The sequence below is a fragment of the Penicillium canescens genome (assembly GCF_028828765.1).
Source record: "Penicillium canescens strain IBT 15451 chromosome Unknown utg000011l_segment0_segment0, whole genome shotgun sequence".
Classification (NCBI taxonomy): domain Eukaryota; kingdom Fungi; phylum Ascomycota; class Eurotiomycetes; order Eurotiales; family Aspergillaceae; genus Penicillium; species Penicillium canescens.
In genome coordinates, this window is record NW_026703973.1 from 278302 (window position 1) to 304232 (window position 25931).

The window sequence follows — 25931 nt, forward strand, 5'->3', positions numbered from 1 at the left end:
ATTTACGTTGACTACCGAAGATACATCGACAGATGCGGCGGAAAAATTCCCTAGTATATACTAGTGCGGGCCGGATGGGGCACTAGGAGATAAGGAAGGAGAGAATAGTAAAACTGATTTCGAATTTTACCGTACCAACGCCTTCTTACGCCTTTCCACACGTTCAAGCTGCGGCTTGCGTAGCTTAGTCGGCAGGCGAAACATTCCTCACACACTTAGCCTATTAGCCGATATCTCTCATGAATTGGCGTGTAATACCAACTATAATCCCTTTGTCGATAAAGAATGACGGATCTTAGTTCTTATAGATCCGTTTAAGATCAAGACTATTAGCTAGGTGAGAAGAACTGTTGAAGAGCGTAATACCCCTAACTCACAATGAATCAATATCGCATTCGAAGGTGTATTGTCGGGCTTCGTATACCCTCCACCACTTCTTGCACTCTTCGTTCTCAGTGTATGGTATCATCATGTCGCTCATTATGTAATGTCTCTTTCTTGAGTTTTGGGCAAGATGTGATGAGAATGGGGAGGGTGAGAGGGTTAAAAGATAGCCATTGTGACGGGACCAAGGCCCCTGTTCCGTTGGGCTTGAGATCTCCCGTGGTGCAATGCGCACAAAAAAAAAAAAAAAAACAAAACAAAAAATCTTTGTTATGCCCTGAACTGACTACATAAATGGCAGAATAGAGAATATGGAAGGCTATGGGGGATAGCCGTGAAAAGAAGATTATACACACAGTCCTACTAGTCTTCCACTACTACCACTACTAGCTTAGAGACGTATTTTTACCCTACATTTCTTCAAAAGTTCATAGAAATATCCTCTTATAAAACATCTCTGGTTAACACTACTCAGGCCATGTGCACAGAAGTAAATATTGAAAGAAAATTGTTTTTCTAACTAGAGTATCTAGTAAAGATGAAAGCATCCATAAGCCTTCAAACTCCAGATAGCGCCTCGCTCAAAATGGTATCATCTCATCATATCAGATCGTAGAAACATCTCTCACTTGCCCGGGATGTCTAAGACAAACCGCCGGTCGACTTCCATCTCCTTGTCATCCTCTTCGCCTTCAAACTTAAGGCGGTACACGTCTTTCCTAGACCCCATCACCTCCGCCCGGTAGAATGTCGTGGTATCAGGGTATCTCGCCAGAACCTGCTTGCCTGCCGGGTAGGGGGTGAGATGAGCACTCATCTGGGGGATTGGGATGAGAGAGACGGCGGTCGTCTTATAGACGGCCCCTTGCTCGCCATTCTCATTTGGCTCCGGGTCTTGGACATCATATCTGGATGGGATGTCAGCAATCGGTCAGTGGGAAATAAAGGGAAATTGAATATAAGGCGTGGCTTACCGCTTCTTTTGCCCATCGCCAGTGATGTTCTTGATTATACACTGGATACCTTCGCCTTCAACACCCTGCTTATTCTTATTGTGCTTGAACACAACCTGAGCGCCGACAACCAACAGACCATTACGTTCCGCAACGGTGCCCTTAGTACCCTCCGACCCTTCCTCAACTTTGACCGCAATGCCATCATTGCGGCCTTCGCGAGCTGGCGTACTTGAGACGCTTGCGCTGCGCGGAACGATACCCTTAGAGCGAGCAGACTTGTCAGCGCCCGAGGCACCAGGGGAATCGGTAGCGGAGCCTTCGACGTCATTTCGCTTCTTGCGGGACTTGTTGAAAGAAGAAGATCGGTTGGGTGGGACTTCGGCTTCGGATGCTTTGCGCAAGGCAGTGAGCAACTCTAGGTTCTTGATTACATCGCATGGTTCATCTTGCATGATCGAGCGTTCCTCTTCGCTGAGTTTCTGGCTTTGGCGCAGCCAGCTGTCGAGCTGGTCGTGTTCTGTCATGGTGGGTCCTGCTTAGAAGCGCAATATTAGTACGTGCGATGAAATGAAAAACATGTTCATTGGGCGCTATGGGGTGGATATTGGAGCTTGGTGCGGTATAGAGCGGGGGATCAAACGCGGGGGTTAAGTATGTACTCACTATTCCCATCGTTGGTGATCTTGTCCACCAAAGCTTTGATCTGCAGGGACAAAGTTGTCTGCTGATCGAACTTGTCCTTGGATTTGCGGATATCTTGACAAATCTTTGTCCACAGCTCTAGTTCCTCATTATTGCCAAACCCATTGTCTCTGGGCCGGGGGCGGTTGCGCGACATAGTCAATGTGGGAGGCCTGAAAGTATGGTTGAAGGCTGGAGTAGAGGTAGATAGCTAATATGAGCAGCTAGAAGAAGAATCGCCACCCCCCGGTAACCAACGGTATGTGAAGGTGAAGTTGGAGATGCGGTGATAAGCCCGCCTGCCGGGCGGTCGGGGTGACGCTAAACTGCTTTGGGCAACGATGCAAGAGCTTTCCACAAGTTCAAGTGTTCAATGGGGATTACGTTGACGTCTTGAGATATTTCGATATTCAGAAGCTAAGAGACTAAGTAGGATGTTTGTTTGCCAGGGTTAGCTTAATGCGGTGTTTATAGTTCCATGGACAGGTACATAGTTGCAACGAATGCGGAAGTCCGGATTGGCAATTAAATACTTCGAATGCTCCCGAGTATTCACTTTCCTCTAGATATTCCCTTGCCTCGTCTACCTTGAAATCTCTTTAATTAACTGTTTGTCATAAAAAGACCCTGAGCGTGGCCATCTCTCACCGGGGCCTTGGCGAGCAAGTTCTAATAAGCCGTTGCCCCTCCACTTCCCCCAACTTTTCCCCAAACATTCAAGATGCAAGTGCCACTACTTCGTCTGCAATGCGGTAAGCCCGAACCATCTTTCCTGATATAATTCAGCGCTAACATGTTTGCTAGGCGTCAACAGCTATGACTGGGGTAAGTATCAATACGCGACAATGAATGCCCCGCACTGAACCTCGTCATAGGCAAGGTCGGCCAAGAGTCGACAGCCGCCAAGTATGCGGCCACCACAGCTGCCCCGGATTTTGCGATCGAGGCTGAGAAGCCCTACGCCGAAGTGAGCTCTTCAGATGAACCAACAGAAACATTGGACTCACAATATTCCTAGCTCTGGATGGGCACGCACCCGTCTCTTCCCTCCAAAGATCTCGAGACTCAGCGCACCCTCCTCGATATGGTGCAGGACAACCAGGCCCTCCTGTCGACACAAATCAGCGAGCGGTTTGGAGGCAGACTCCCGTTCTTGTTCAAGGTGCTTTCCATCCGCAAAGCCCTGAGTATCCAGGCCCACCCCAACAAGAAGCTTGCCGAGCAGCTTCATGCGAGGGACTCGAAGAACTACCCTGGTAAGTATGGACTGGGGACGGATATGGAACATTGAGCTCATATAAGATCACCATCAGATGACAACCACAAACCCGAGATGACCATTGCCATCACGCCGTTTGAGGGCGTTTGTGGCTTCCGTCCCTTGGCCGAGATCACTCACTTCCTTCAGGCTGTGAAGCCTCTGCGCAATTTGGTTGGCGAAAAAGCCGCAAGTGCATTTGAGCAGACTGTCAAGGGCAACGAGGACTCAGAAGACTCCGCAGTCATCCAAACTAACAAGGATGCCCTCCGCTCCCTTTTCACATCCCTGATGGAATCCCCACCCAAGAACATCGAGTCAGCCACCAGCGATCTCCTGGCAATCGCAGAGAGCAGCCCTGACAGCTTTGCTATCCTGCCCGGTGAGGTGGAGACAAATCCCTCGAACCCTACCGAGCTGGCTGCGCTCGTGAAGCGACTGAACGGCCAGTTTCCTAACGACGTCGGCTTGTTCGTGTTCTTCTTCCTCAACTTCGTCAAGCTGCAGCCCGGCGAGGCCATGTTCCTCAAGGCCGACGATATTCATGCATACATCTCCGGCGATATCATCGAGTGCATGGCCTCCTCCGACAACGTTGTTCGAGCCGGCTTCACTCCAAAATTCAAGGATGTGGATACCCTCACTCAGATGTTGACCTACTCTTACGCACCTATCGAGGAACAGAAGCTCCAAGCAACGGACTACCCGTACGCCGTCCTGAACGCCACTGCATACTCGAGTGCGTCATCCGTCATGCTCTACGACCCTCCAATCGACGAATTCAGCGTTGTCAAGACAGATCTAAACCGCAAGGATGCCAAGGTCACTTTTGACCCGATCGATGGTCCCAGCATTATCATTTGCACGCGTGGTCAGGGCAAGATTACCGTCGGAAACAAGACCGAGGAGGTCAAGGAAGGCTATGTCTTCTTTGTTGGTGCCACCGCCGAGTGCATTATTGAGGATACTGGTAGTGGAGAGGATGAAGATGATGTCTTCACCACTTACAAGGCGTTCTGCGAGTTGCCCGGTGAGGAAAATGCGTCCGATGATCAATAGATTGTTCCTAATTCGTGGCGTCAAGATGAAATATCCCGTTCTGGGCTCGGCGCAAACCTATGAAGTGTACTGCGCACAAATGTCCCTTGGAGGCATAATGAATACGAATCTCGTACAGTTGATCCGAATAGGCCTATATCCGTAACCTTGGCAATATTCTATAGTATTCTATAGTCGATTTCAACAGCACTGTAAAACAACATCAGCTGAATCCGGAACTTCATATTAACATCGTTATTGACTTTCCTCAATCCAAAAAGAAGTTCATGCGCAACAAACTCAAATCTACAACCTCGGCATATCTGCACCACTACTCAACCGACTCCGCATATCTCCCCACACGAGCTGAAGAATGCGGGGGACCATCTCCAGCCTCACTTTCTTTCTCCTTTTCTCCCTTTCATACCTCTTTTTCTTCAGTCACAATGTCCAGTATTCCGCAGCTCGGCTTCTGGGAGAAGGCAGACCTACCTTTCGCACATCTGTCAATCTTTGCCAGTGTTCTATACCATGCTATCACCGGTGTTTTCCGGGGTAAGGCCAGCCCTAAGCGCTACGACCACCACATCATGGCAGCCATGATCCGCAAGCTGGTTGACCGTACATCCGATCGTCAGAAGCAGTATGCATAATCCTGATCTTCCTTGAAGCGATACCCGAAAAATCCAGAACTATAGTTCTAACCTCGGTCCACAGGTACCTCAACGCCCCAACTTCAGACACCTATACAGCAGTCATGAAGAAGCGCGGTCTCCAACCAGAGACAGTCGCCCTCCCCCACGGGGCAGAAGGCCACTGGCTGGGCAACAAGAACGCCAAGAATGTCATCGTATACTATCACGGTGCGTCCCAAATCCCCGAACGCCCTCGGGTGTAACGTGTGTAGCAAGCAACATCCAACATGCACCAATACAAGCCGTACACCCCACCCGAAACCCAAATCTAACTAACATCCACCAGGTGGCGGATTCGCCATGCCCGCCGTACCGGCACACTTCGAATTCTGGCTCGAAATGCTGCGCGCACTCAACGAAAACGGCCACGACCTAGCAGTCTTCTTCCTGCACTACACACTAACAGGAACCGGCAAATACCCAACCCAGCTACGCCAAGCAATCGAAGCGCTCCGATACATCCTCAACACAACAAACCGATCCCCCTCAAATGTAATCGTAGGCGGCGATTCCGCAGGCGGGAATCTAGCCACGGCAACCCTTTTGCACCTGTCACACCCACACCCGGAAATCGAGCCATTGGCTGTATCCGCGCCGTTGGCGGGCGTGTTTGCTTACGCGCCTTGGGTTAACTTTAGTACTGATTGGCCGTCCTTCAAGGATAATCAGTGGCGGGATATACTGACGGCTGATGTGCTTACTACTTGGTCTGATGCGTATCGCGGGGGTAAGCCTGCTGATCAGTGGAATGAGCCTTTTACTGCGCCTGTTGAATTGTGGCGGGATGCTAAGACGGAGAAGATTTTGATTCTTGTTGGTGGGTGTGAGATTTTGCTTTCGCCTATCGAGGCTTTTGCGAAGAAGATTAAGGTATGTGCTGATTCTCGTTTTTGTGGGTGGTTTCGGCTGACTTTTTATCTCTGTTGTAGTCCGTCTTCCCTGAGACTGTTTATTATGTTGGTGTTGATGAGACGCATGATGCGCCGTTCTTCTTGTCTACCAAGGAAGAGACGCAGACAGGGTCAGAGCTTCGCCAGTGGCTGGCTGCTCGTCTGTGATTTTATTTGCAATGTCTAGTATGAGTTGAGTATTTCTTGTTATGCGTTGTTGTACAGTCTTAGGCTATGCCATACATACTACAGATCAGATATCCAATGTATAGTGCCAATAGTTGCAAGATTGAGTGGTCGTGTCTTTTCATAATCTAGGACAAACTCCCGGACTTGGACTAACAAAACAGAACAGGAAGATCAGGCTTAATTAACATTCTATGATGAGACCTTGGCAGAGTACTTTGCGGCCGCGGCATCGAACAACTCGCTCTTCTCCTGGATATCAGTGAGAAGGGAGTGCGAGGGCTGAATCTGCCGTAATTGACTGTAGGAAGATTAGCTCCGAACCCCTTTATTTCGCCTTACACAGGGCAACGTACGACTCCAATTCCTCAGAAGGCTTACCAGCCAAGACATTCAACACAATACTGTTAGCAATCAACTCCACATCAGCAGGATACTTCTCCAACGCAGCACTAAGAGCAGCCTCAGCCTCAGGCAAACGACCAAGATGAATCTCAGCAACAGCCTGACCAACAATAGAGAGCGGCGCAGAAGTGCTAGGCGCAGAAGCGAGTTCCTCATAGACGTAGAAAGCAGATTGATACTTCTCACCGCCCTACAAATGAAACCACGTCAGTACATGTAACTCACTCATCCGCCACTCCCAGCAGTATAGTATAAATGAAAACCCCGGGTATACATACAACTCTCAAGCCAACCCACGACTCGGCGACATTGACAAGCAGCGAATCCTGAGCCCAGCGCTTAGCAGCCTGGACCTCCTTAAGGGCGAGATCGGTCCTGTTTTGCTGAAGGTGGATCTGGACGATGAGGGAGAGACTGCATGCGACAAATGATTAGCCCAATTCCATATTCCCCAATGCAATTCATCAATTGCGATAATACTCACGCCTCAAGATTCCCCTGGTGCTTAGCCAACAAAGCAAGCGCCTCCTCACCAAGACCCTGAGCCTGAAGAACAGTGCCAGCAAGGACCTGCACAGTATTGTTATCGGAGTAATTCTCTGCGAGCTCCTGAGCAAGCTGGAGTGCGGCGTCGGTCTTGCCTGCGGACTGCAGAGCAAGGGCCTTGACAGCCGACAGGTCGGGGGTATCCTCTTCGATAGCGGGTTCAGCGAGAGCGGCGTCGGTTTGGCCGAGGGCAATCTGGGCGCGGAGCTTGAGGATTTGGGCTGGGAGTTGGTTCTCTGGGGAGAGGGCAGTGGTGTCGAATTCGATCACGTTCTGGTATTGGCCTGAGTGGAAGGCACTGTGGATGTTGAGGAGCTCTGGGTTATTGGGTTAGTTGGTGTAGGAGAAGGAGAGATTGGAGAGACTGGAGGGGTGTAGTACGTACCGCCCTCTGCGGAAAAGGGATCCATGGTGATTGTTATATGTGTTGTTGGAATTGAGTGTTGATGTTGTAGTTGTTCACGGTGTCTTTGTGGAGAGGTAATTCTGCCGAGATAACACGGGGCAGGTGGGCCGACCGCCTTGGAAGTATACGATCTACATCTACACTTTCATTTACATTTTAAGGGTTGAATTGACGTGAAAACTGTTCAATTTGATGAAGACAGATATAGATGACTGACAATCCACACAGGATGATTACAAAAAAAAATACAATCAAGTAAGAAAGAAATTAAACAAAAAACAAAATATAATTACATGGAGGCCTCGTTAAAAACATCCAGAGAAAACCCCAGTGGGAAATCATCTGGATGGAAAGAGTGCCTCGACATCACCACAAAACAGGAACCAAAGAAAGGAAAGAATGAGAATTAGCTCATCCCTATTTGCCCAACTCCTTGTCGCGAGACAACTTTTTCCGCAGCACACGGCAAACATGCGTACCACGGGTCGCAACGCTGCGAGCCTTCTTAGACACAAATTGCACAATGAGTACAATTGGATATTCTGGTTCGGGGCTATTAGCCCAAGAAGCAGTCAGAGTAGGATTGTGGCAGAATGGGCGTAAACTGTCGTTGACGTCCGAGTCGGAATCAGCCACCACTGGGACTAGACGCGGGTCGATCAAATCCTCCTCAATCAGCTCGGTGAAATTACTTATCCGGGGGTGCAGCAACTGGTTGTGCAGCCCATAAAGTGATGACCCGGTGAGGTTGGGTCGAGGGAAAGGAGGAATAGCCTCCAGGTGAATTGGACCAAGGTCTTCGTTAACCAAGGTTTCGTCGCTGCTGTTGTAGCTGCTCTCCTCCAGGTCGTCACCTTCTATGGTCTCGTAGCCGGTGGTTGTAGCAATCCAGTTGGCGATGTTTGCCCGATGTTTGCTGGAGAGACGGTCATAGACCAGGGTCGGTGATGACGACGTGGTTGTCGTTATAGATGTCGGGAGAGAGCGAGAGCGAGCGAGACTATTGATGCAGGCGACTTTGTGGACTTGTACTGTCCTGAGACGATGTTAGGATGTGATGAAGTTAATAAAATGGAGATGACTTACCATGGCTTGATGTTCGCCATGCCGGAAGTGGCAGAGAACCGGGTGGGTTCCTGGTCCCGTCGGGTCTGAGACTCAGTGAACTTCATCCTTGTTTTTGTATATAGCCTTTGGTGTTGTATATTGTAAGGCCTAAGAGGTAAGGGATGTTGATGTTGTATGCCCTTGATGTTGTATGAGTATATGGTATACTCTTGTATGGAATGAGCCAAAGTATATTCAAAGCATACTTAAGGGTCGATGACCAATGATGTAATGATGTAAGAGTGACAGAAGACCGAGGGTTAAGTGAGAGATATTTGAAGAAGAAAGAAAAGAAGAAGAGAAAAGTGAGCGAGATTGTGCTTATATAGGCAAGTGACTCAATGAACTAAGCCTTATATAGAGAGACCTTTTGAAATCCATAGATTCGAGGTAGCAGTTACCTGGATGTAGGTGAGTTCAGGAGAAATTCATGGTTGAAATGACGGGCATAAGGAAGGAATACCACAAGTCAGTCATATATAGATCCCAATTACGTTAGACCAATATAGGGGAAATCGGCCAACTTCGCTAAAATTTGGGCGAGCCAAGATAACGGTAGGATGTACCACGGTGGTCTTCCGATTCATCGGCCGAAGTATACATCATAGTGACAGCGAAGGGCGAGAGCGAGAGATATTGAGAATAGGAGTGGCAGAATGAGGGGAAATACGCGGGGAAATAAGCTGTGAATGAGCTTAAAAGTAGTCTAAAATATATGTCTGAGCAATGCGGATAGTGTCAATCTACTTTTACTATTGGAAGCTCACTTTTCGGATTATGCGTTTTGGCCTCGTTTTATGCGAACCGGGATGAGTCTTACATGCTGATACGCCCACTAGAGCTTAGAAACAGCAATATATACTGTTTTATGGTTTGATCAATACAAGATCGCATATAGCTTATGCCTCTGACTTTGTATAGACCAGTTCTGTTTATATGTGCCGTTGAGATGGCCTCCTGGGACCATTCTTCGGCTGGCCTGAGTCAATAGCTAGTGCCAGCCAACCACTCGGGCACAAAAAAATTATTACGATTGATTTATAACAATAAATGAAGCAGTAGATTATACATCGGCCAAGCAGGCTATACAGAGAGAGCGTCTTCTGTAGATAAACACTGGGGGATCGCCGTGCATGAAGTCCCACACCTAGCCATAGATGAATATTACATATAAAGTTCATAACACAAATACCAGCTACAGAGAATGTTACGCGGTGCTACTACGCCATATGCTGTTATTGGGCTCTGGAGTTATCCATTTTGCCAAAATGACTCTACCAAACATTCATCCTGAATTTAACTGGATTAGGTTTCGGTTTCTAGATTCAAGTATTGCAAAATTGTTCTACAAGTTTTTTTATTTTTATTTTTTTATTTTTTTGGCATTTTTCGTAGGGCCTTTTTATATAATCCCCGTCTTTCAGCTACGAGGACGTCCAAATGCATCACAACTTTTGGAGGTGTATGCATATCCATCTACCAGATAGATTCTCACTACTCAAGCGGGCCCTTGTTTTTACCAGGCTTAAATGGTAATTCAGGGGCATTACATGGCTTCAAGAGACAGAAAAGTTGGTGGCAAAATATGCTACTAGCCGTGTATAACAGGGGTCATATATGTGTATATAGTGCTACGGTATATTGGACAGTCTCTACACGGAAGCCGCCAAGCGAGTATGTCATCTTATACGTTGTTTTCGCCCTACTTTAGCCTCTTTTTTTTTTTCATCTCCTTTTTATGTTATTTCGAGTGCCTCGAATTAATCGTATAGACTATACAAAGGTATATGTGCTAAAGGACTTATGACCCCTCTCATATCTACCTATAAGTGCGACCCGAAGGTACATTATTAGTTGACTATTGTTTCTATAAAGTTACATGTCTTCCCATGTCTATATCACACCGGAATAAACTAACTGTTATATCATAGAATCATAAATGCTTAAGATACCGGGTTCTAGATATTGAGTTTCAACGCGTGAAAGCACAAATATGCAGGAACAAGTACTAGGGTGGGCGGGACAAGCTACCTCAATAAATACCGACCGTTCAAAGACTAGGCTTGCATGTTCATGACGCTGATGTAGTTAGACTTATAGCTCGATCAAGTGCCCGTTGTTGACGTTATACCCGATTTGGATCCCGAGGTGGAGCAGAAACTGGTTCATCACCTCAATCAGTTGCCCGACAACAAACATCTTTCTTCAACGTTGAAAGTCATCCAAAGTCCTTCTTTGAGTCACAATTGGCTCGTCATTGCTGCCTCGCGGTTGCTGTACTTAAAGGACTCCTTCCTCTCGCCTTTTCAACTCTTTAACCTCCCATCTCCCATCACTTTAACTCCCAACTCCAACTTACTTCTTCACTCCATATCTTCAAACTTCTCAACCTCAACACAACTCCTTCGCCCCCTCTCTACTTCAGAGTCTTAACTCCATCACAATGTCTGGGGCCCTCCCTCAAACCCTCAAGGCCATCACTGCCACAAAGATCAACGAACTCTCCAAGCAGCGCGCACTCTTTGACCAGCACAAGGAGAAGATTCTCGTGGCTGCCGATGCTGCAACTAACTTGCGCTCTCGAGCTCACGCTCTACTGGATGGAATCTCGCGTCTGAAAGGCCTTCCTAAGGACTCACTCGACAAGAATGACAGCGACCTGGACGCCGATTCTTCGGATTCGGCCTCGGACGAAGATTACACATCTCCGCTTCATATGCTACGCCGCAAGTCTAGTACTAGCTCATCTGACCACTCCAATATTCGCCGCTTCCTTCTTCAGGGTCCTTACGACAGTTCGATCTCCCAGTCATCTCTGCGGAACTGGATTGACCAGCTTGAAAAGGAGCTGATCTTCCTGGAGACCAAGCATGAACATGGCGCATTCTTTAGCAAGCTAGTCACCGAGTGGCTATCGGAGCTGGACCCCACCGACGAAGCTAATACCGCCCAATCGGATACCAACTTCCAGCAGGTTGGACGAGCTGAGATGCACGAGCAACGCGCCACTTGGGAAGCCCTGGTCTTCACTCCTGCTACCCACGTCAACGATAAAGCAATTAAGGATTATCTCGATCAACTTTTCAAGCAGACGGAGCTTTCTCGTGAGGCGATCAAGAACCTCAAAGCAAGCATTAACTCTTTTGCGAATAATCTGGCATCGAAGGGAAAATGGATCGATACGCACAACCTCAAATGGATATCCAAGGCACTACTGAAGACTGATCTTCTCAGCAATGAGAAATCATCAGTTCTGAAGGAGTTTATGCGGAACCAGGAGGTTGCTCAGGAAGTTGCAGATGTGTTGAACATGCGAATTACTTCGCTTGACAGCTGGGCTTGGGACGGGAACGGAATTCCCATCGACATGCGTCGGCAGCTGAACGGGAAGTATCGAGTATTCATGGATGAAGAACTCCTTGATGCCCTTCTTCTGCAGTACTTGGGAACCACTTGGTCTGTGGAGTTTCGACGAGTGTTTGAAACATTCCTACACTCTCACGCCTGGAAGCCTCTACGCGAGAACATACCCGAAGAGCACAAAGAGCGACGCAGATACTTCTTGGGCCAGACTGGAAGCTCAGAGATTACCCACGTCAACAAGATTCCGAAAAAAGTCAATGAGACTCGGAAGAAGACTTACGAGGATGAGTACTTCATGAGCCAACTGCCTACTTCGGTTAACGAAGGTGCACGCGACTATGATGATGACAATGAAGGCCAACGGGACTGGATCGCAAAGGAGGAAAAGAAGGCAAAGAACGCTTTGGACACAAAACACTCTCTTCTTCACCTCTTGATCACAGAGTCTATCCTCCACAAACATCAGCGTGGAGAATTCACAGCAGTGCGGTCCGACTTTGAATGGTTCGGTCCTTCAATGCCTCACACCACTTTGCTCACAGTCCTCGAGTACTTCGGAGTTCCAGAGATGTGGCTCAACTTCTTCAAGGTATTCCTAAAGGCTCCGCTCAAATTCTCTCAGGATGGATCAGCTGCTGCTATTCAAATCCGCCAGCGCGGACTGCCAATGAGCCACACGCTTGCTGATTGCTTTGGAGAGGCCGTTCTCTTCTGTATGGACTACGCAGTCAATCAAAGCACAGACGGAGCTTACCTCTACAGACTCCATGATGACTTCTGGTTCTGGGGAGCGGAAGAGACCTGCATCAAGGCATGGGAAGCGATGTCTCAGTTTTCTGGAGTGATGGGTCTCAATTTCAACAAGGAGAAGACTGGAACAGTGATGATGGGCAAGTCTCGCAACCACAAAAACACAGTTCTCCCCGCCGGTGAGATTCGCTGGGGCTTCCTGGTTCTCGATGCAGAAAAAGGTAAATTCACCATTGACCAGACTCAAGTTGACAAGCACATCGAAGAGCTCTCGCGCCAGCTGACGTCTTGTAAGAGCGTCTTTGCTTGGGTTCAAGCTTGGAACGCCTACTTCGGTCGCTTTTTCGCCAACAACTTTGCAAAGCCAGCTGTTTGCTTCGGCCGTGACCACATCGACATGGCCATTTCCACTCTCAGTCGCATCGAGCGTACACTGTTCAACAAGGACGTAAGTGGTACCGGCACCTCGGACCAGATCAGTGGTGTCACCGAATACCTCCGCAAGATGATCGGCGACAGGTTCAGTGTCAAAGATCTCCCTGACGGGTTCTTTTACTACCCCCCGAGATTGGCGGCCTGGGTCTTCTCAACCCGTTCATCAAACTACTTGCCATGCGCGAGAATATCAAAGAGACTCCGCGCAAGATCCTCCACAAGGCAGCTCTCCAGGATGAGAAAGCCTACCAATCCTTCAAGACCAAGTTTGAGGAAGACGGACCGGACAACAAGGCCCCATCGCTGGTTGATACAGATGGGAAGCCCTTGCCCTTCATGTCCCTCGAAGAATTCAACAAATACCCGGAAACCTACAGCTCTGGCCTTTGGCACGCGTACAAGGCTCTGTGTCGAGTCCCGGAGGAGGCCGGTGTGGCTCTGACTCCTGGCTTTGCAGCGGATCAGGAAATCCTGGAAATGGACTCGCCGATTTCTAGCGATTGGTATGCCATGACCCCCTACTGGCGGTGGGTTGCGCAGCTGTATCACGATGAGATGATTCGCACTTATGGTAGTCTTGCTGCGGCAAAGCGGGAGTTTATGCCACTCGGTGTTGTGAAGACCCTGCGCGAGGGTCGGTTCAGATGGCAGGGTTGAGGGTGAGGTTTGTTTCTGTTCTTTGGACTTGGTTGATACCTTTATGATAGGGGTGGCTTATGTATTTCAAAAGAATTCTTAACTCGAAACATAATGAATAAAATCAAATTTGCTTGATCCTGGTGCAGAATACAACAGGGCTTAGCTCGAGGCACTCGAAAATTGGCAAAGAAGAGGCAAAAAAGAGAGGATAAAGTAGGGCGAAAACAATACATAAGACGGTATATTCACTTCGAGGCTTTCGTGTAGAGACTGTCCAATACTTCATGGCACTATATACACAATTATGACCCCTTTTGTATCTTAGGCATTCATGACTCTGTGGTGCAACATTTAATTCATTTCGGTGTGGTATAGAGATGCAATGCGATATGATATATCTTGATGGAAAACAGTAGCCAACTAATAATACGCCTTCAGGCCACTCACAGGTAGGTATATATAACACTCGAACAGACTTCTGTATGTCACGACCTACTCATACCCACCTTAAACAAATCCAACATCAGAACAATTCTTTCTTTCTCAGCTTCGCTGCCGAAAATGGCCTCTGTGGCCTTGTAACAGATCCGCAGGAGGATCTCACGGTTCAAGCCAAAATGCTGCGCGGCTAGAAGGTACTCATTCGAGACAGGGCTACAGAAAAAGCCCACATCATCGGTCTGCAGGAAACAAGTCAAAAAAAAAAAGTCAACTTTAACACCGATTCCCCCAGGAAGGAAACAACTTACACACAACGCGATCGGGCAGTCCTCATGCCGCCAGTACCCAAAATGATGATCCAAATAACCACCACTAATCATCTTCGCATGAACATTGCATGAAATGCACAGTTCAAGACCGAGCTTCCTCCGAGAAATCTCCTTCTTGAACTCATCAGGCACATGGATAACATGCCCGAGCCGATCAGGCATAAACGAAAGCAGCGTCGCCAGCTCAACATGCGAGGCCGAGGCGACTGTCTCGGCAAAGTGCAGTGTGATGCCCAACCCGTTGGATTTCGCTCGCGAGAAAGCATCCCTGTAGGCGCTGACGTCGCCTTTTGTTGGGTTGCCGCATATGTCCACGCCGACGACCCCGCGCGGCTTGTTTGCGATTGCAAGATCGACGATCTTGTCTGCTTCGGCTGCATCCATGCTGCCACGGTCTATGGCTAGGATTAGAGACACGGACATTTGCGTGGTTTTGGTTCTGAAATTTTCGATTGTTGTTAGGACTGTGTTGAGGTATTCATCTCGGGTTATACCCGGGGACGCCCGTGGGATGGTTCGCAGCTCGAGATACACGACTCCATCGTCTAGGAAGTCTTGGAGCACTGAGTTGGTGGCGTATACTAGGCTCTTCAGGTCATTGCAGATCTGATAGGTCAACTTGGAGAAGGTTGAGAAGAAGCTGGCAGTTGTTAGCGTTGCAGATGGCGTCATTGCCCGGAGTTGTTAACTCACGTCTCCAGGTCATAATCCACCTTTCCCAGAGGCATGAGAACTAAGGGGTCTTCCACATCGAAGTCAGGGTTCTCTGCCTTCTTCTGCTTCCATAACTCGTGCAGACATTGACGACTGATGCTGCCGCTGAGATGAGCGTGGAGCTGGACTTTGTTAGTAGAGACACTAGTTATAGAAGAATGAATCATACCTCGATCTTTGGCAGTGCTTTGACAAAACTCTCGTCAACTGGCTTTGAGATGTCCATGTCTGTGAAGGGTAGATATCTCGGTAGTCAAGCGACGTCTCACCTTCCAAAGATGGGGGCGCACGAAGGCCGCGTGAGTCACCCCAACAACCCGACATCTCCAGGACTACAGTTCTTCACATCTCATCTCATCTTCTATTTCTCCTAATTTTCCCATCATCTATACCTCCACACCCAAGGCCTCTATCAAAAAAAATATAACATGTAACTTGACAGTAACAGGTATCCTCGGTACTTGTAGTTATCCGCCTCTGATAAGCTCAACACGTTACAATTACGAGCCAACCGGTGGGATCCGAACCACTCATACACATTCGTGTACGTTTCGCATAAATTGCATATACGGGATTCGGGCGCATTGATGAAAAGTGGACCGAAGAGATTTTACGTGGACTAATCTCTTTGATTACAGAGTACAGAGTATCTCCTCCCTTATGAGTACATCTCCATGTATCTGTTTCGTATTCAATATTGAACTACCATATACTTCAAAGATGAATACTTTGATTCAATATACCGTTATCAGTTCGCATGGTATAAGTACTGTAGCGATCGGCGAACCTGTGGATAAGAGGCTGAATGCATGCAATGCATACATAACCCACCAGGAGTGAAATCCCAGAACATAAGAAATCTCAGACAATACCATACACGTATCCCAAGATCCACACAGCTCTCTGATACGCCTACATGGGCTCGACGGGCGAAACCCCGCCAAGCCAGCTTTGTTGGCCGTGTATCGGGCTAAACAATGAAAGGGGTTTCTTTGTTTGAAGTTCAGATTAACATTATTTGCCACTGAGCCCTGAGAAATGGAGGCTGGAGCCTGGAGAATAGGGACTGAGCTCTTGAATCCGAACTGAATCTCAATCTGAAACATCGTGAAATGCCGAAGTGGGCGTATTGGAAAATTCTGGAAGCCAAGTTGTCTAGTGGGGTTAAGCCGCGATATTTTTAGACCCCGATCTGCGACAAGACCTGGAGTCGACGGGCATGTTTTGGCCCCGGCAATCGATATATGTGATTCCTTGAAGTTGTTTAATGCTTCAGATAAATCACGGCAAAGTAAGTTGGCTACGCGGACGAAACACGTGGACACTATAGTATAGTATAGCCGGCACGGGAATGGCGTGCACTTTAGCTGCAACGCCGGGGATTAGTTCCTGTTAAATCCCCATGTCTCTAGATGTCTGCTCCTCTTGCCCCGCTGAGGCTGAGTGTGGAAATACTGGCGGGCTGAGAATGCACACTGGTTGCTTACGACCAATCGCGGCTTCATACAGTAGTGCTGTGGATGAAAAGCGGGAATGGAGGCCTAAGGATGTCTCTCATATCAGACCTAGTCAAGTAGCGCAGCCACAAGATTAGGGCAAGATCCGACGGGTCATGAGACAAACTCCAAGCGGAAACTGCTGGAGCTCCCAAACACCCGCTTTGCCGTCAATATACAGTCCCGTATTCATGATTCAAGATTCGACATCTTGAACATGTGCATGTACATGTACATCAGATACTATCCCGAGTCTCAGCTGTGATCATATGACAACATAGGCTACGGATAACATCGACAATCCCGAACTGGCGTTAAAACCAGGCATCACCGCCGTACATGTAACCACCATGGTACACGGGACAGTAAGACAAAAATGGCATCATGCCGACAACGGGATATGTCTAAAACAGAAACGTCATTTTAAAAGGGGCCAGGACAAATTGTAATGACTGCAGTTACACAGTAATGTACGAGTCAATGCTGCCCTATGAGGGGTAGAAAGCTCACACTAACACCTCGGAGATGGGGGAAAGAAAGATCAAAACGAGTCACACGGTAAGGTAACAAGCTAGCCTTGAAAGAGGCAGCTTTCTTTCATGCTGCAGGCGGAATTGAAATGCGACGGCTAAGGGGATCACTATCCCGCCACACGCCGTTATTGGAGGGGATGTGGTGATTGAGTGACGGTGACGGTGACGGTGAGAGTGTAAACGAGAGCCAACCCCATCGCCTGGCGCCAGCAGAGCCGGGAGGCCGCATCAGAGAGGCCCGAGGATGGCGGGATGACCCTAGCGCATGTCGTTGAGACATGTACTGGCTTCTATAGCGGTGGAGAGGGTATTTTAGACGGGCTGAGCCTTGCATAATTCGCATCGAAGACGCATCGAAGGATTGGAAGGAGCTGTCTGAGACATCAGGCCTTTGGGGTGCCATTCGATAGTTTCAATTATGCACAGTGACTGTGGGACATGTATTAAAGGGGATAACTTATCTCTTTTTCAAGACATAGTAAAGAGTAGCTCAATATACCTTGAGGCGCAACGGTTCCACCCCCCTGGGTAACGAAAATGAAGTTTCGAGAATTGACCCAAAGCGCTGGAAATCGGAGAAAGGGATAAGATTACAGTGGAATGGAGAAGACTTACCCTCCTGAAGATCCCTTAAGAATGAGTATACACTCCATACTCCAAACTCCCTTCTCACCCCTGAAATGTGGTCAGATTTTATGTATAGGGCCATACCGTATTGGTAATACAGACTTCGTCGTCATGATGTCACCAGTTCCGCACATCCCAGCCAGTAGGATGAGATATCACATATTAGACGTTATTTTACTTTACATTCCTGAAATCTAACCCGGAGAATTCAATCAAGGAGATCCCGTCCCATACTCCGTACACTCCTGACACTACTGGAAAAAGCGGGGAGTCGTCATCTAGGGATCGTAGCAAGGAACGGCTGCGAGATTGACTTGTAATACATGTGCGTGGAGTGCAGGGGTACCCTGTAATATCTCTCAAAGAAAGTCAAAGATTCTCTTTATTCTACTTATTCTACCTATTCTATTACTGCTTAGCCACAAAGGAACCTAGGGGGCGGTATCGTTACAATGCTCAAGTGGGTCGACGTTAACTCCACCAAAGCCAATGGAAGACCCCAAGAAGCTTCGAATCCTCTGGTCTCTGCCGTGGCTTCCGAACATCCCTGGAGAGTCACCGCTAGGATTTGAGACAGGATTGGATAGCGGTCACGGGGCAACAGTCTTGGACCTAGGCATCACAGAGGAAACTGATATCCGTGAAAGCGCACGGGTTTTGATGTTCACCCCTCTTATCCCGCGATCATCAGGGTGGGATCCCAGTGGAGATCACTAGAGCCAGTAGCGGTGTATTGACATGAAGAGTGGCTGTTCGGCCGATCCTCAGCCACCGCTCTTTAAGACTGACGTGAGATGGATGCCTAGGATAAACCTATGTGATAATGTGTTGATTCTGCGGGATTCATATCTTTTTCGAATCTCACATCCTGACTCTAACCAACCTGCCACAACCGCCATATCAGAGAGCACGGATACACCCGATCAAGTCAGCAGTAGTGAGGCAAGGAAAAAGACGGCCAAAAAAAAAAAGGAAATCCAAAAAGAGGTGACGTCTATTGCCGTTTCGGGATCGTCTATGGTCCACTCATTCGAATACAAGGGAACCACAGCAACATACGTGGTCAACGTGTGAGGTCTGAACAAGACGCTCGTGCGGCTGTGGATGAGCTATCTCCCTATGATTCCTTCTCGGGTGACGTGCAGGTGCAGGATTAGGTGTATTGTATTGAGAGGGAGGAGGGGGGTCACTTTCGGCTGTAGCGGATGAGAACAAGGCAGAAATCAAGGAAATGGGAGAAGCACGGCATCGCCAACTCATTTACGTCTGCGGGGTTGACATGTCACCCCCGCAGATGTCGCAGATGCGGCTGGGACTTGCCTACTGTAAAAGTACAATGTAGCTGTACAATGCTACCGTTAGTAGCTATACTAGAGAGACTAGAGAGAGGTTCGCGAGAGCGGGCCTAGGGCAGAGATGATCACGTTGGGACACATTTTCAGGTGTTCGCGCAAACTCGATAGGGTCCACTACCGTTTCACCGTTTCACAGCCACACCGGTTCAGGGATTCAGCCCTAGTGTGGAATGACGGTCAGGCTACAGACCTCGGGTATATAACATCATCTGGCATCTGGAGATAGGTACACCGCAACCTTGGCATATAGAGACCTCAGATAAGGGGGAAAGTAAAAAAAGGGAGAAAGAGATCAAAACGCAAGACTCCGCATATCTTCCCCGGGACCGCTCTGTCGGGGCATTTCCATTGTAATACGGAAGTTTGAATGAAATAGACTGTGATCTCCACTGGAATTATTCGTAGGGCTCCTGTCCAACGCACCTGAAACACAGATCGTCCCCGATAACATTCCCCAGGGATCCTAGAGGCCCAATAAAACCTGACGGGTGCCATCTGCTGGCAGTCATTCCACATCATCACAGCCTCTCTTGTGATAGGCACTTGGTGTAGTACTTAGCTGTCATAGCGACATATTTGAAGGCAGTAGTATTTAATCATAAGGTCCTCCCTTCTTCCCCTCCGATCTTGGTTTACCCCTGATAAATCCTTGTCTATCTGTTTTAAGAACTAGGAAATTATCTGCTTTATGCTCTGTAGGGCAAAGCAAGCCACGTGTATAGATACAATACTACGTATTGTTATACTTTACCATACGGTAATAACGTCTATCGTAAGTCTCCACTGCAGCTTCATCGCATTGATTTAATTATTTTTCCCTTCCCCCTTCCCCCTTCATCTTTCCTTTTTATTGACTCATAAGGATAACGACTTTTTCCCACTTTTACGACTTATCCCTTCCACATATTTGCTGCCGAACCCTGACCCGATCAGTTCACGACCTCCGGCACTAAAACAGCAAATCCAACATCAGCGACTCAGTCCAGTCGCCGATAGCTCGCCTTTCCTTTTTGGACCTCCTGCAGGCACTGCGTTGGCAACTTGTCGCAACTCGCGATTTGCATCGCATCTCCCTACCTCTCGTTGCGCCTGGGAAAAAAAACCTCCCTGCCCGTCCGGGTACTCCCTTCGCCTGCCGCATCGCTAGCCTCCAATCGCACCCAATCGCACGTAGTCGTCAAGACTAAGACAATTCCTGAGATTAATATTTTTCTTGCCGCTGCCTATTTGCGCACCTCGCATCTTGGGGCTCTTTCACTCTGGAAGACCTGCATGCGCATTGCATTCGGCCTTTGACTTGCTCTTCGACGCACGCCCTCCCCGTTCCGACCAGGTCCCGCGCGCCCCCGTCCCTCATTCGGTGATTGCACAATCAATTAGCCCATATCGCAACTGGTCCCCAGTACACAGCAGCTTTCCCCACGCACCGGCAGATCGACAAGCAGAGAGGGGTTGCATTGGCATCATTGGAAGGAGACAACTGAGAATCAGCCGGGCTCCGAAAGAAGCAATACAACTTGCGGACTGGATCCTTGAGGCTGGAGATCATCCCCCGGTTGATTTCGTTTGTGACGTCTATCCCAAGTGGTTAGCACCGGTCCGTGAAGATCCCTCGTGGAAGATTGGCCTTTGCACAGGGCCGGTGCCCTTTGCAATTGTTATCAGGGACTTTTTTTATCCCTCAAACCTTCCTTTGTCTCGGTTTCTTCCCGTGCGGTGCTCTCCGGCAGGGCTCTCCACATTGCATCCAAGCCAGGTCAAGATGCAGAGTTCAAGAACACTGATTTCCTGCTGAGGACGTGGCTAAACGCTTACTGTGTCAGACTATCTCACTTTCTAGTTTGGCTCGGATCGCATTATACCCTGACAGGCGGCAGCCTTTGCGAACCTTGACAGCAGGCTGGTCTCCTACGCTGTTACCGATTCGCTCATTGCTGGGTCCAGGTGACTCGCACTTTGGCACGGTTCACGACAGGCTTGGCTTCCACCTATCGACAGCTGAGCTGTCGGTCTGATTGATAGCCGCCATGGCATATGCTACGACTCCTACACCTCCGGCCCTGGATGCCGACTCCCAATCGAGCTTAAAACTTGCAACATCTCTCCCTCAACCGACTTCCTTACAACATGTTGTCACCTCTTTACCTCCCGGTCCTAAATTTACCACCGCCTCCCCTTTCACCTCATCTCCAACTTCTACTCCGACCTCTGCCTTCCCTGCTCCCGACACCCCGAATGCTTTCACTCCTGCTAGTACTCCCTTACAACCCGCTAGCGAAGGACTACGTGGTCGAGTGAATGGTTTATCATTGCCTACGCCAGGCCCTCTAGAACTTGGCGAATCTATGATGGCCGTTCCTGGCAACGCATCCAGCTTCAATGACCCATCTACATCTACTTCCAAGGCCCCGGGTCTTATGCGACGAATTTCCCGAGGCGCCGCCAACAAGCTTACCCGTAGAAGACAATCTACAACTCAGAATGATAAACGGGACCGAAGCTCTGGTCCTGTGATCATGCGTCGACGCAGCGACAGCAAGACCGGCCCCCAACCTGTCCGAGACAGCGCCCTTGACTCAAGCAATGAGGACGAGAGCGAGGCGTTCGATAACCTTGGCGCATGGGGCGGCTCCGAAGCATCCAGCCTTCGCAGTGAGAGCCGCATGAATATGGCTCGCGATGTTGGCCCCGCTGCTGCTGTTGCCGTCGCACCCAAGGTCGACTCAGCTGTTCAGCGAGGCACCGTCTTGACCAAGGTTACAAAGAAGCGCAGAAAGCAAGTGCGCTTCTTCCTCGACCTGGATGCCGCCAAGGTTTTCTGGGATGTGTCTAACCCGCAAAAACGCTTCTATATCGATGATATCAAGGAGATCCGGGTTGGCGCCGACGCCCGTAATTACCGTGAAGAACATCAAATCCCGGAAGACTTGGAGCGCCGGTGGTTCACCATTGTGATTGCGGACTCTGACCGCTCCAAGGGCCGAGCGGTCAAGACTTTGCATCTCATCGCTCCTAGTGACCGTATCCTTGAGCTGTGGATTACCACACTTGAGCATATCTCTCGGTACAGAATTGGTCTGATGGCCGGCCTGGCCGGGTCTGGTCAGAGCGAGGCTGTTCTTCAAGCTCATTGGCAGCGCGAGATGTCGAGACTATTCCCGCAGGGACCGCGCGCTGGTGAGGAAGAAACCCTCGACTTGGCCGCCGTTGAGAAGGTCTGCCGCAGCTTGCATATCAACTGCTCCAAGAACATGCTCCGGGCGCAGTTCAACAAGGCCGATGCGGCGAACAGTGGCAAGCTGAACTTCTCCCAGTTCAAGGACTTCCTTATGCGCCTGAAGGAGCGGAAGGATGTCAAAGAGATCTTCAAATCTCACACGGAAAACTCAAAAGAAGGCATGACTCAAGATGAATTCCTCACTTTCCTGCGTGATGTGCAAAACGAAGATATCGATGGCGACCGCGCCCACTGGGCGGCACTTTTCGACAAGACTGTTCGGCGATCGTCCAAGGCCCGAACTCCTTCCTCGGAAGGGTCGGAACTCATCTCTCCTGTGTCGCGTATGAACTTGGATTCGTTCTCTGCGTTCCTGGCTTCGTCCAGCAACGGTGTGTACGCGTCACGTGCTCCTCAGTCAAGGTTCGACCGGCCATTGAACGAGTACTTCATCTCGAGCTCTCACAACACTTATCTTCTCGGTCGCCAGGTGGCTGGTGCTTCGAGCACTGAGGCTTATGTTAGTGCCCTGCAACAGGGATGTCGTTGTGTAGAGATCGACTGCTGGGATGGCGCGGATGGACGCCCAATTGTCTCTCACGGACGAACCCTGACTACCAGTGTCTTGTTTGCGGATTGCATCACTGTCATCAACCGATACGCCTTCATCAGCTGCGACTTCCCCCTTATCCTTTCTCTCGAGGTGCACTGCAATCCCGAACAGCAGCTGGCAATGGTCAAGATCATGAAGGACACATTCAAGGAGCAACTCGTACTCGAGCCTTTGATGACAAACTGCTTCATTCTTCCATCGCCCGAGGAACTCAAGGGTCGCATTCTGGTCAAAGTCAAGACCTGTGATGAGACCGAGTTCGATCCCCGTCAAGATACTGTCAGCTCCGTCAACACCCATGGTCGCAAGCGCAGTGCCAGTACACCATTCGTGCGACCGACGCTTGGGGATATCTCCTCTACCACTCCTCTTCCCTCGCTCTCCAGCCCTCCGACCATCGGACCCGTCGACAGCATTGGTCCATTGATGTCCCAGGATAGACGCTCCCTTACTGCTACCAGCATGAGCAGTGCGACCGAAGACAGCGACGGAGCCCTTGTATCAGTTCGCAACGAGAAGAAGAAGCGCCGTCGCCAGAAGAGCAAGATCACAAAGCCTCTGTCAGATTTGGGTGTGTACACTCGCGGGTACAAGTGGCACAGCTTCTCGTCTCCGGAGAGCAGACGCTACAACCACATCTACTCGTTCGCCGAACGTCCTTTTGAGAGCATCACCCAAAACCACGACAATAAAGTTGCGCTGGAAGCACACAACCGCAAGTACCTCACACGAGTGTATCCATCCGGTTTCCGACTCCGTTCCTCCAACTTTGATCCGAACAAGTTCTGGCGTCGCGGTGTGCAGATGGCGGCTCTGAACTGGCAGACCTACGACATTGGCATGCAAATGAACCAGGCCATGTTCGCTGCTGGTACTGATCGCACCGGTTACATCCTCAAGCCCGAAAGCCTCCGCCTCCCGGCCGTCGAAGATGGAACCAAGAAGCGCAAGACGGAGCGCAAGATGGTCCGCTTCTCGATCGATGTCATCTCCGCTCAACAGCTCCCCCGCCCGCGCACCATTGGCCAAGACGACAACATCAATCCCTACGTTGAGATTGAGATGTTCAGCGCTGATGACCGTGGCCAGAGCTTTGTCCTCGGTGAAGGCGGCATGGATGCTTCCGCACGCAACGGCATGTCGGGTATTGGCTACCCGCACCGTCGCCGCACAAAGATCGAACAGAGCAATGGATACAGCCCGGTATTCAACGACAAGTTCAAGCTGTCGCTGGAAACCAAGTACCCCGATCTTGTGTTTGTGCGATGGACCGTCTGGAGCTCGACCGATGGCCGCAGCGCCGGCAATAATAACAGCGTGCAGTTGGCCACATTCACAGCCAAGTTGACCAGTCTGTCTCAAGGCTATCGCTACCTCCCTCTCTATGATGGCTGCGGCGACCAGTACCTCTTCTCGACTCTCTTCTGCAAGATCTCCAAGGAGGATCCCATTCCCGTCCAACGCCTAGATCTCGAAGAACTTCGCGCTGAACGCATGGGCATCCTACGCCAGATTGGTCAGACTGTCTTCAAGCGTTCTTCGTCTACCGAACGCGACAAGGATCAATCTCAGGATCGCAGTGATCCTGTCAGTCCGGAGGACAAGGAAAGTTCTCCGAACTTGACACCGACAGTGTCTACTACCTCGACTTCATCATTTGTTCAATGAGTCACATCCCTCTCCATCAACTATCAATGCGGAACCGTGTTCCCCTCGCATCAACCCAGTGTTCCGGCGTTTTTCTTTCTGCATCATATCCTATTCTTCCCATGTGAGCCTGCTCCTCACAATTGTCTGGAAGTTCTGTTTTTTGCGCCATTGCCATTGCCATTGCCATTACTTCACCATCAGCGATACCCCTTAAGTTACTTCGATCTGTTTAACCATGTATACCTCGGATAGCCATTGTTTCACCCTCTGTACCGGCCCTGGAGACCGAAACCATGTATTGAAACTGGGAGAGGTGTTCCTGTTCTGTTCTATTCTATTTGCTTTGTTCCTGTTTTCTTTTGCTTGTGATATCTCCTTGGCTAAGAATGACCATGTCGTGTATTCCACCTTTCATCCCATTACTTTCCTGGAATTATCCTCCTTCCTTTTGTTTCCCCTGTTTCTATTATATTCCTGTTCCATTTGTACTCAAGTTCGCATGAGTTCTATCGGGGTTCCTTCTTTTCGGTTTCGGCGATCTCAGCCTCATCATTGTCATCATCATCATCATCATTATTATCATCATATCGCATTTGAGGAGTCAAATCACATCACGGGAGAAGACGTGCGTGGCTGGATCACCGAAGTAACTCATCTTCTCTCTGTTTCTCGCTTTCACTCTCATCTCCATCGTCTCTCCTATTTCATTTCATTGGAACATCATAGCATGAGGATTCGGGATTATGTTTCCAGGGCGCTCTACAATTTGATTGGATCATTACAGTATTCAATTTCTCCCTTTGCATACCATACTATCCTGATAGTGAATCTGGTATCTAGCATCCGGATCATTTCAACGTCCTTCCCAATTTGCAACTGGATGGATAAGATGGATGACTTTCGTTTATATGTTTTGCTTTGCAAAGCCGGTCTTTTCCTGTATTAACTACTATTCCCATCCTTGTTCATTTGTTCATGGTTGCTTCCCTGGTGGTTGCTTGATCGTGGTGTCTTTCACACTTGGATGGGATATTTTTTGCCTTTGTTGTGTTGCGATCTACTCTATTTATTCCCCCTGTTTTATTAGATAGTGCGCCGAACGCGCATTCTTTCTTTTGGAAATTGGATTTCTTTTATACTGCCATTATCGGTTATATGTCCTACTACTATTAGTGAATGAATATAAATATCTAGTGGTATACTATATCCTATCTACA

The 25931-nt window shown here is 49.0% G+C and overlaps 9 protein-coding genes across 9 annotated transcripts; 5 read left to right on the plus strand and 4 right to left on the minus strand.

The window, feature by feature from the left end:
- Positions 1-1009: 1009 nt before the first annotated feature.
- N7446_012827 (SAGA-associated factor 29 family protein) lies at positions 1010-2178 on the minus strand (the record flags this gene model as incomplete). Its single annotated transcript, XM_058521569.1, has 3 exons — positions 1010-1292; positions 1359-1875; positions 2004-2178. The coding sequence occupies 3 exons, from the start codon at positions 2176-2178 to the stop codon at positions 1010-1012; spliced, it is 975 nt and encodes a 324-aa protein (XP_058365046.1).
- Positions 2179-2742: 564 nt separating this feature from the next.
- On the plus strand, positions 2743-4338 carry pmi1 (mannose-6-phosphate isomerase pmi1; the record flags this gene model as incomplete). The annotated part of the gene is made up of 5 exons (XM_058521570.1): positions 2743-2773; positions 2826-2846; positions 2897-2988; positions 3040-3277; positions 3335-4338. 5 exons carry the CDS (start codon positions 2743-2745, stop codon positions 4336-4338), a joined length of 1386 nt encoding a protein of 461 aa, XP_058365047.1.
- Positions 4339-4763: 425 nt separating this feature from the next.
- Positions 4764-6070, plus strand: N7446_012829 (putative 6-hexanolactone hydrolase; the record flags this gene model as incomplete). The annotated part of the gene is made up of 4 exons (XM_058521571.1): positions 4764-4960; positions 5035-5180; positions 5299-5882; positions 5942-6070. 4 exons carry the CDS (start codon positions 4764-4766, stop codon positions 6068-6070), a joined length of 1056 nt encoding a protein of 351 aa, XP_058365048.1.
- Positions 6071-6280: 210 nt separating this feature from the next.
- Positions 6281-7449, minus strand: N7446_012830 (putative Coatomer subunit epsilon; the record flags this gene model as incomplete). The annotated part of the gene is made up of 5 exons (XM_058521572.1): positions 6281-6389; positions 6445-6683; positions 6772-6907; positions 6978-7356; positions 7425-7449. 5 exons carry the CDS (start codon positions 7447-7449, stop codon positions 6281-6283), a joined length of 888 nt encoding a protein of 295 aa, XP_058365049.1.
- A 413-nt stretch (positions 7450-7862) lies between these two features.
- N7446_012831 (uncharacterized protein) lies at positions 7863-8617 on the minus strand (the record flags this gene model as incomplete). The annotated part of the gene is made up of 2 exons (XM_058521573.1): positions 7863-8481; positions 8532-8617. The coding sequence occupies 2 exons, from the start codon at positions 8615-8617 to the stop codon at positions 7863-7865; spliced, it is 705 nt and encodes a 234-aa protein (XP_058365050.1).
- A 2378-nt stretch (positions 8618-10995) lies between these two features.
- On the plus strand, positions 10996-13757 carry N7446_012832 (uncharacterized protein; the record flags this gene model as incomplete). Its single annotated transcript, XM_058521574.1, has 2 exons — positions 10996-13191; positions 13233-13757. 2 exons carry the CDS (start codon positions 10996-10998, stop codon positions 13755-13757), a joined length of 2721 nt encoding a protein of 906 aa, XP_058365051.1.
- Positions 13758-14026: 269 nt separating this feature from the next.
- N7446_012833 (putative adenosine deaminase) lies at positions 14027-15669 on the minus strand. Its single transcript, XM_058521575.1, has 4 exons — positions 15393-15669; positions 15203-15345; positions 14489-15149; positions 14027-14419 (listed from the first exon to the last, which is right to left on the minus strand). The coding sequence occupies exons 1-4, from the start codon at positions 15447-15449 to the stop codon at positions 14225-14227; spliced, it is 1056 nt and encodes a 351-aa protein (XP_058365052.1). The 5' UTR covers positions 15450-15669; the 3' UTR covers positions 14027-14224.
- A 2699-nt stretch (positions 15670-18368) lies between these two features.
- N7446_012834 (uncharacterized protein) lies at positions 18369-18596 on the plus strand (the record flags this gene model as incomplete). The annotated part of the gene is made up of 1 exon (XM_058521576.1): positions 18369-18596. The coding sequence occupies one exon, from the start codon at positions 18369-18371 to the stop codon at positions 18594-18596; it is 228 nt and encodes a 75-aa protein (XP_058365053.1).
- A 2665-nt stretch (positions 18597-21261) lies between these two features.
- On the plus strand, positions 21262-24732 carry N7446_012835 (putative 1-phosphatidylinositol-4,5-bisphosphate phosphodiesterase Plc1; the record flags this gene model as incomplete). The annotated part of the gene is made up of 1 exon (XM_058521577.1): positions 21262-24732. One exon carries the CDS (start codon positions 21262-21264, stop codon positions 24730-24732), a length of 3471 nt encoding a protein of 1156 aa, XP_058365054.1.
- Positions 24733-25931: the final 1199 nt, after the last annotated feature.

Bases quoted from the DNA above. Each gene is read 5' to 3' on its own strand.
- N7446_012833 (XM_058521575.1), bottom strand. From the start codon at position 15,449: ATGGACATCTCAAAGCCAGTTGACGAGAGTTTTGTCAAAGCACTGCCA. The intron at 15,346-15,392 runs GTATGATTCATT...AACAAAGTCCAG, and splicing joins AAGCACTGCCAAAGATCGAG to CTCCACGCTCATCTCAGCGG. The intron at 14,420-14,488 runs GTAAGTTGTTTC...TGTTTCCTGCAG, and splicing joins ACTGCCCGATCGCGTTGTGT to ACCGATGATGTGGGCTTTTT.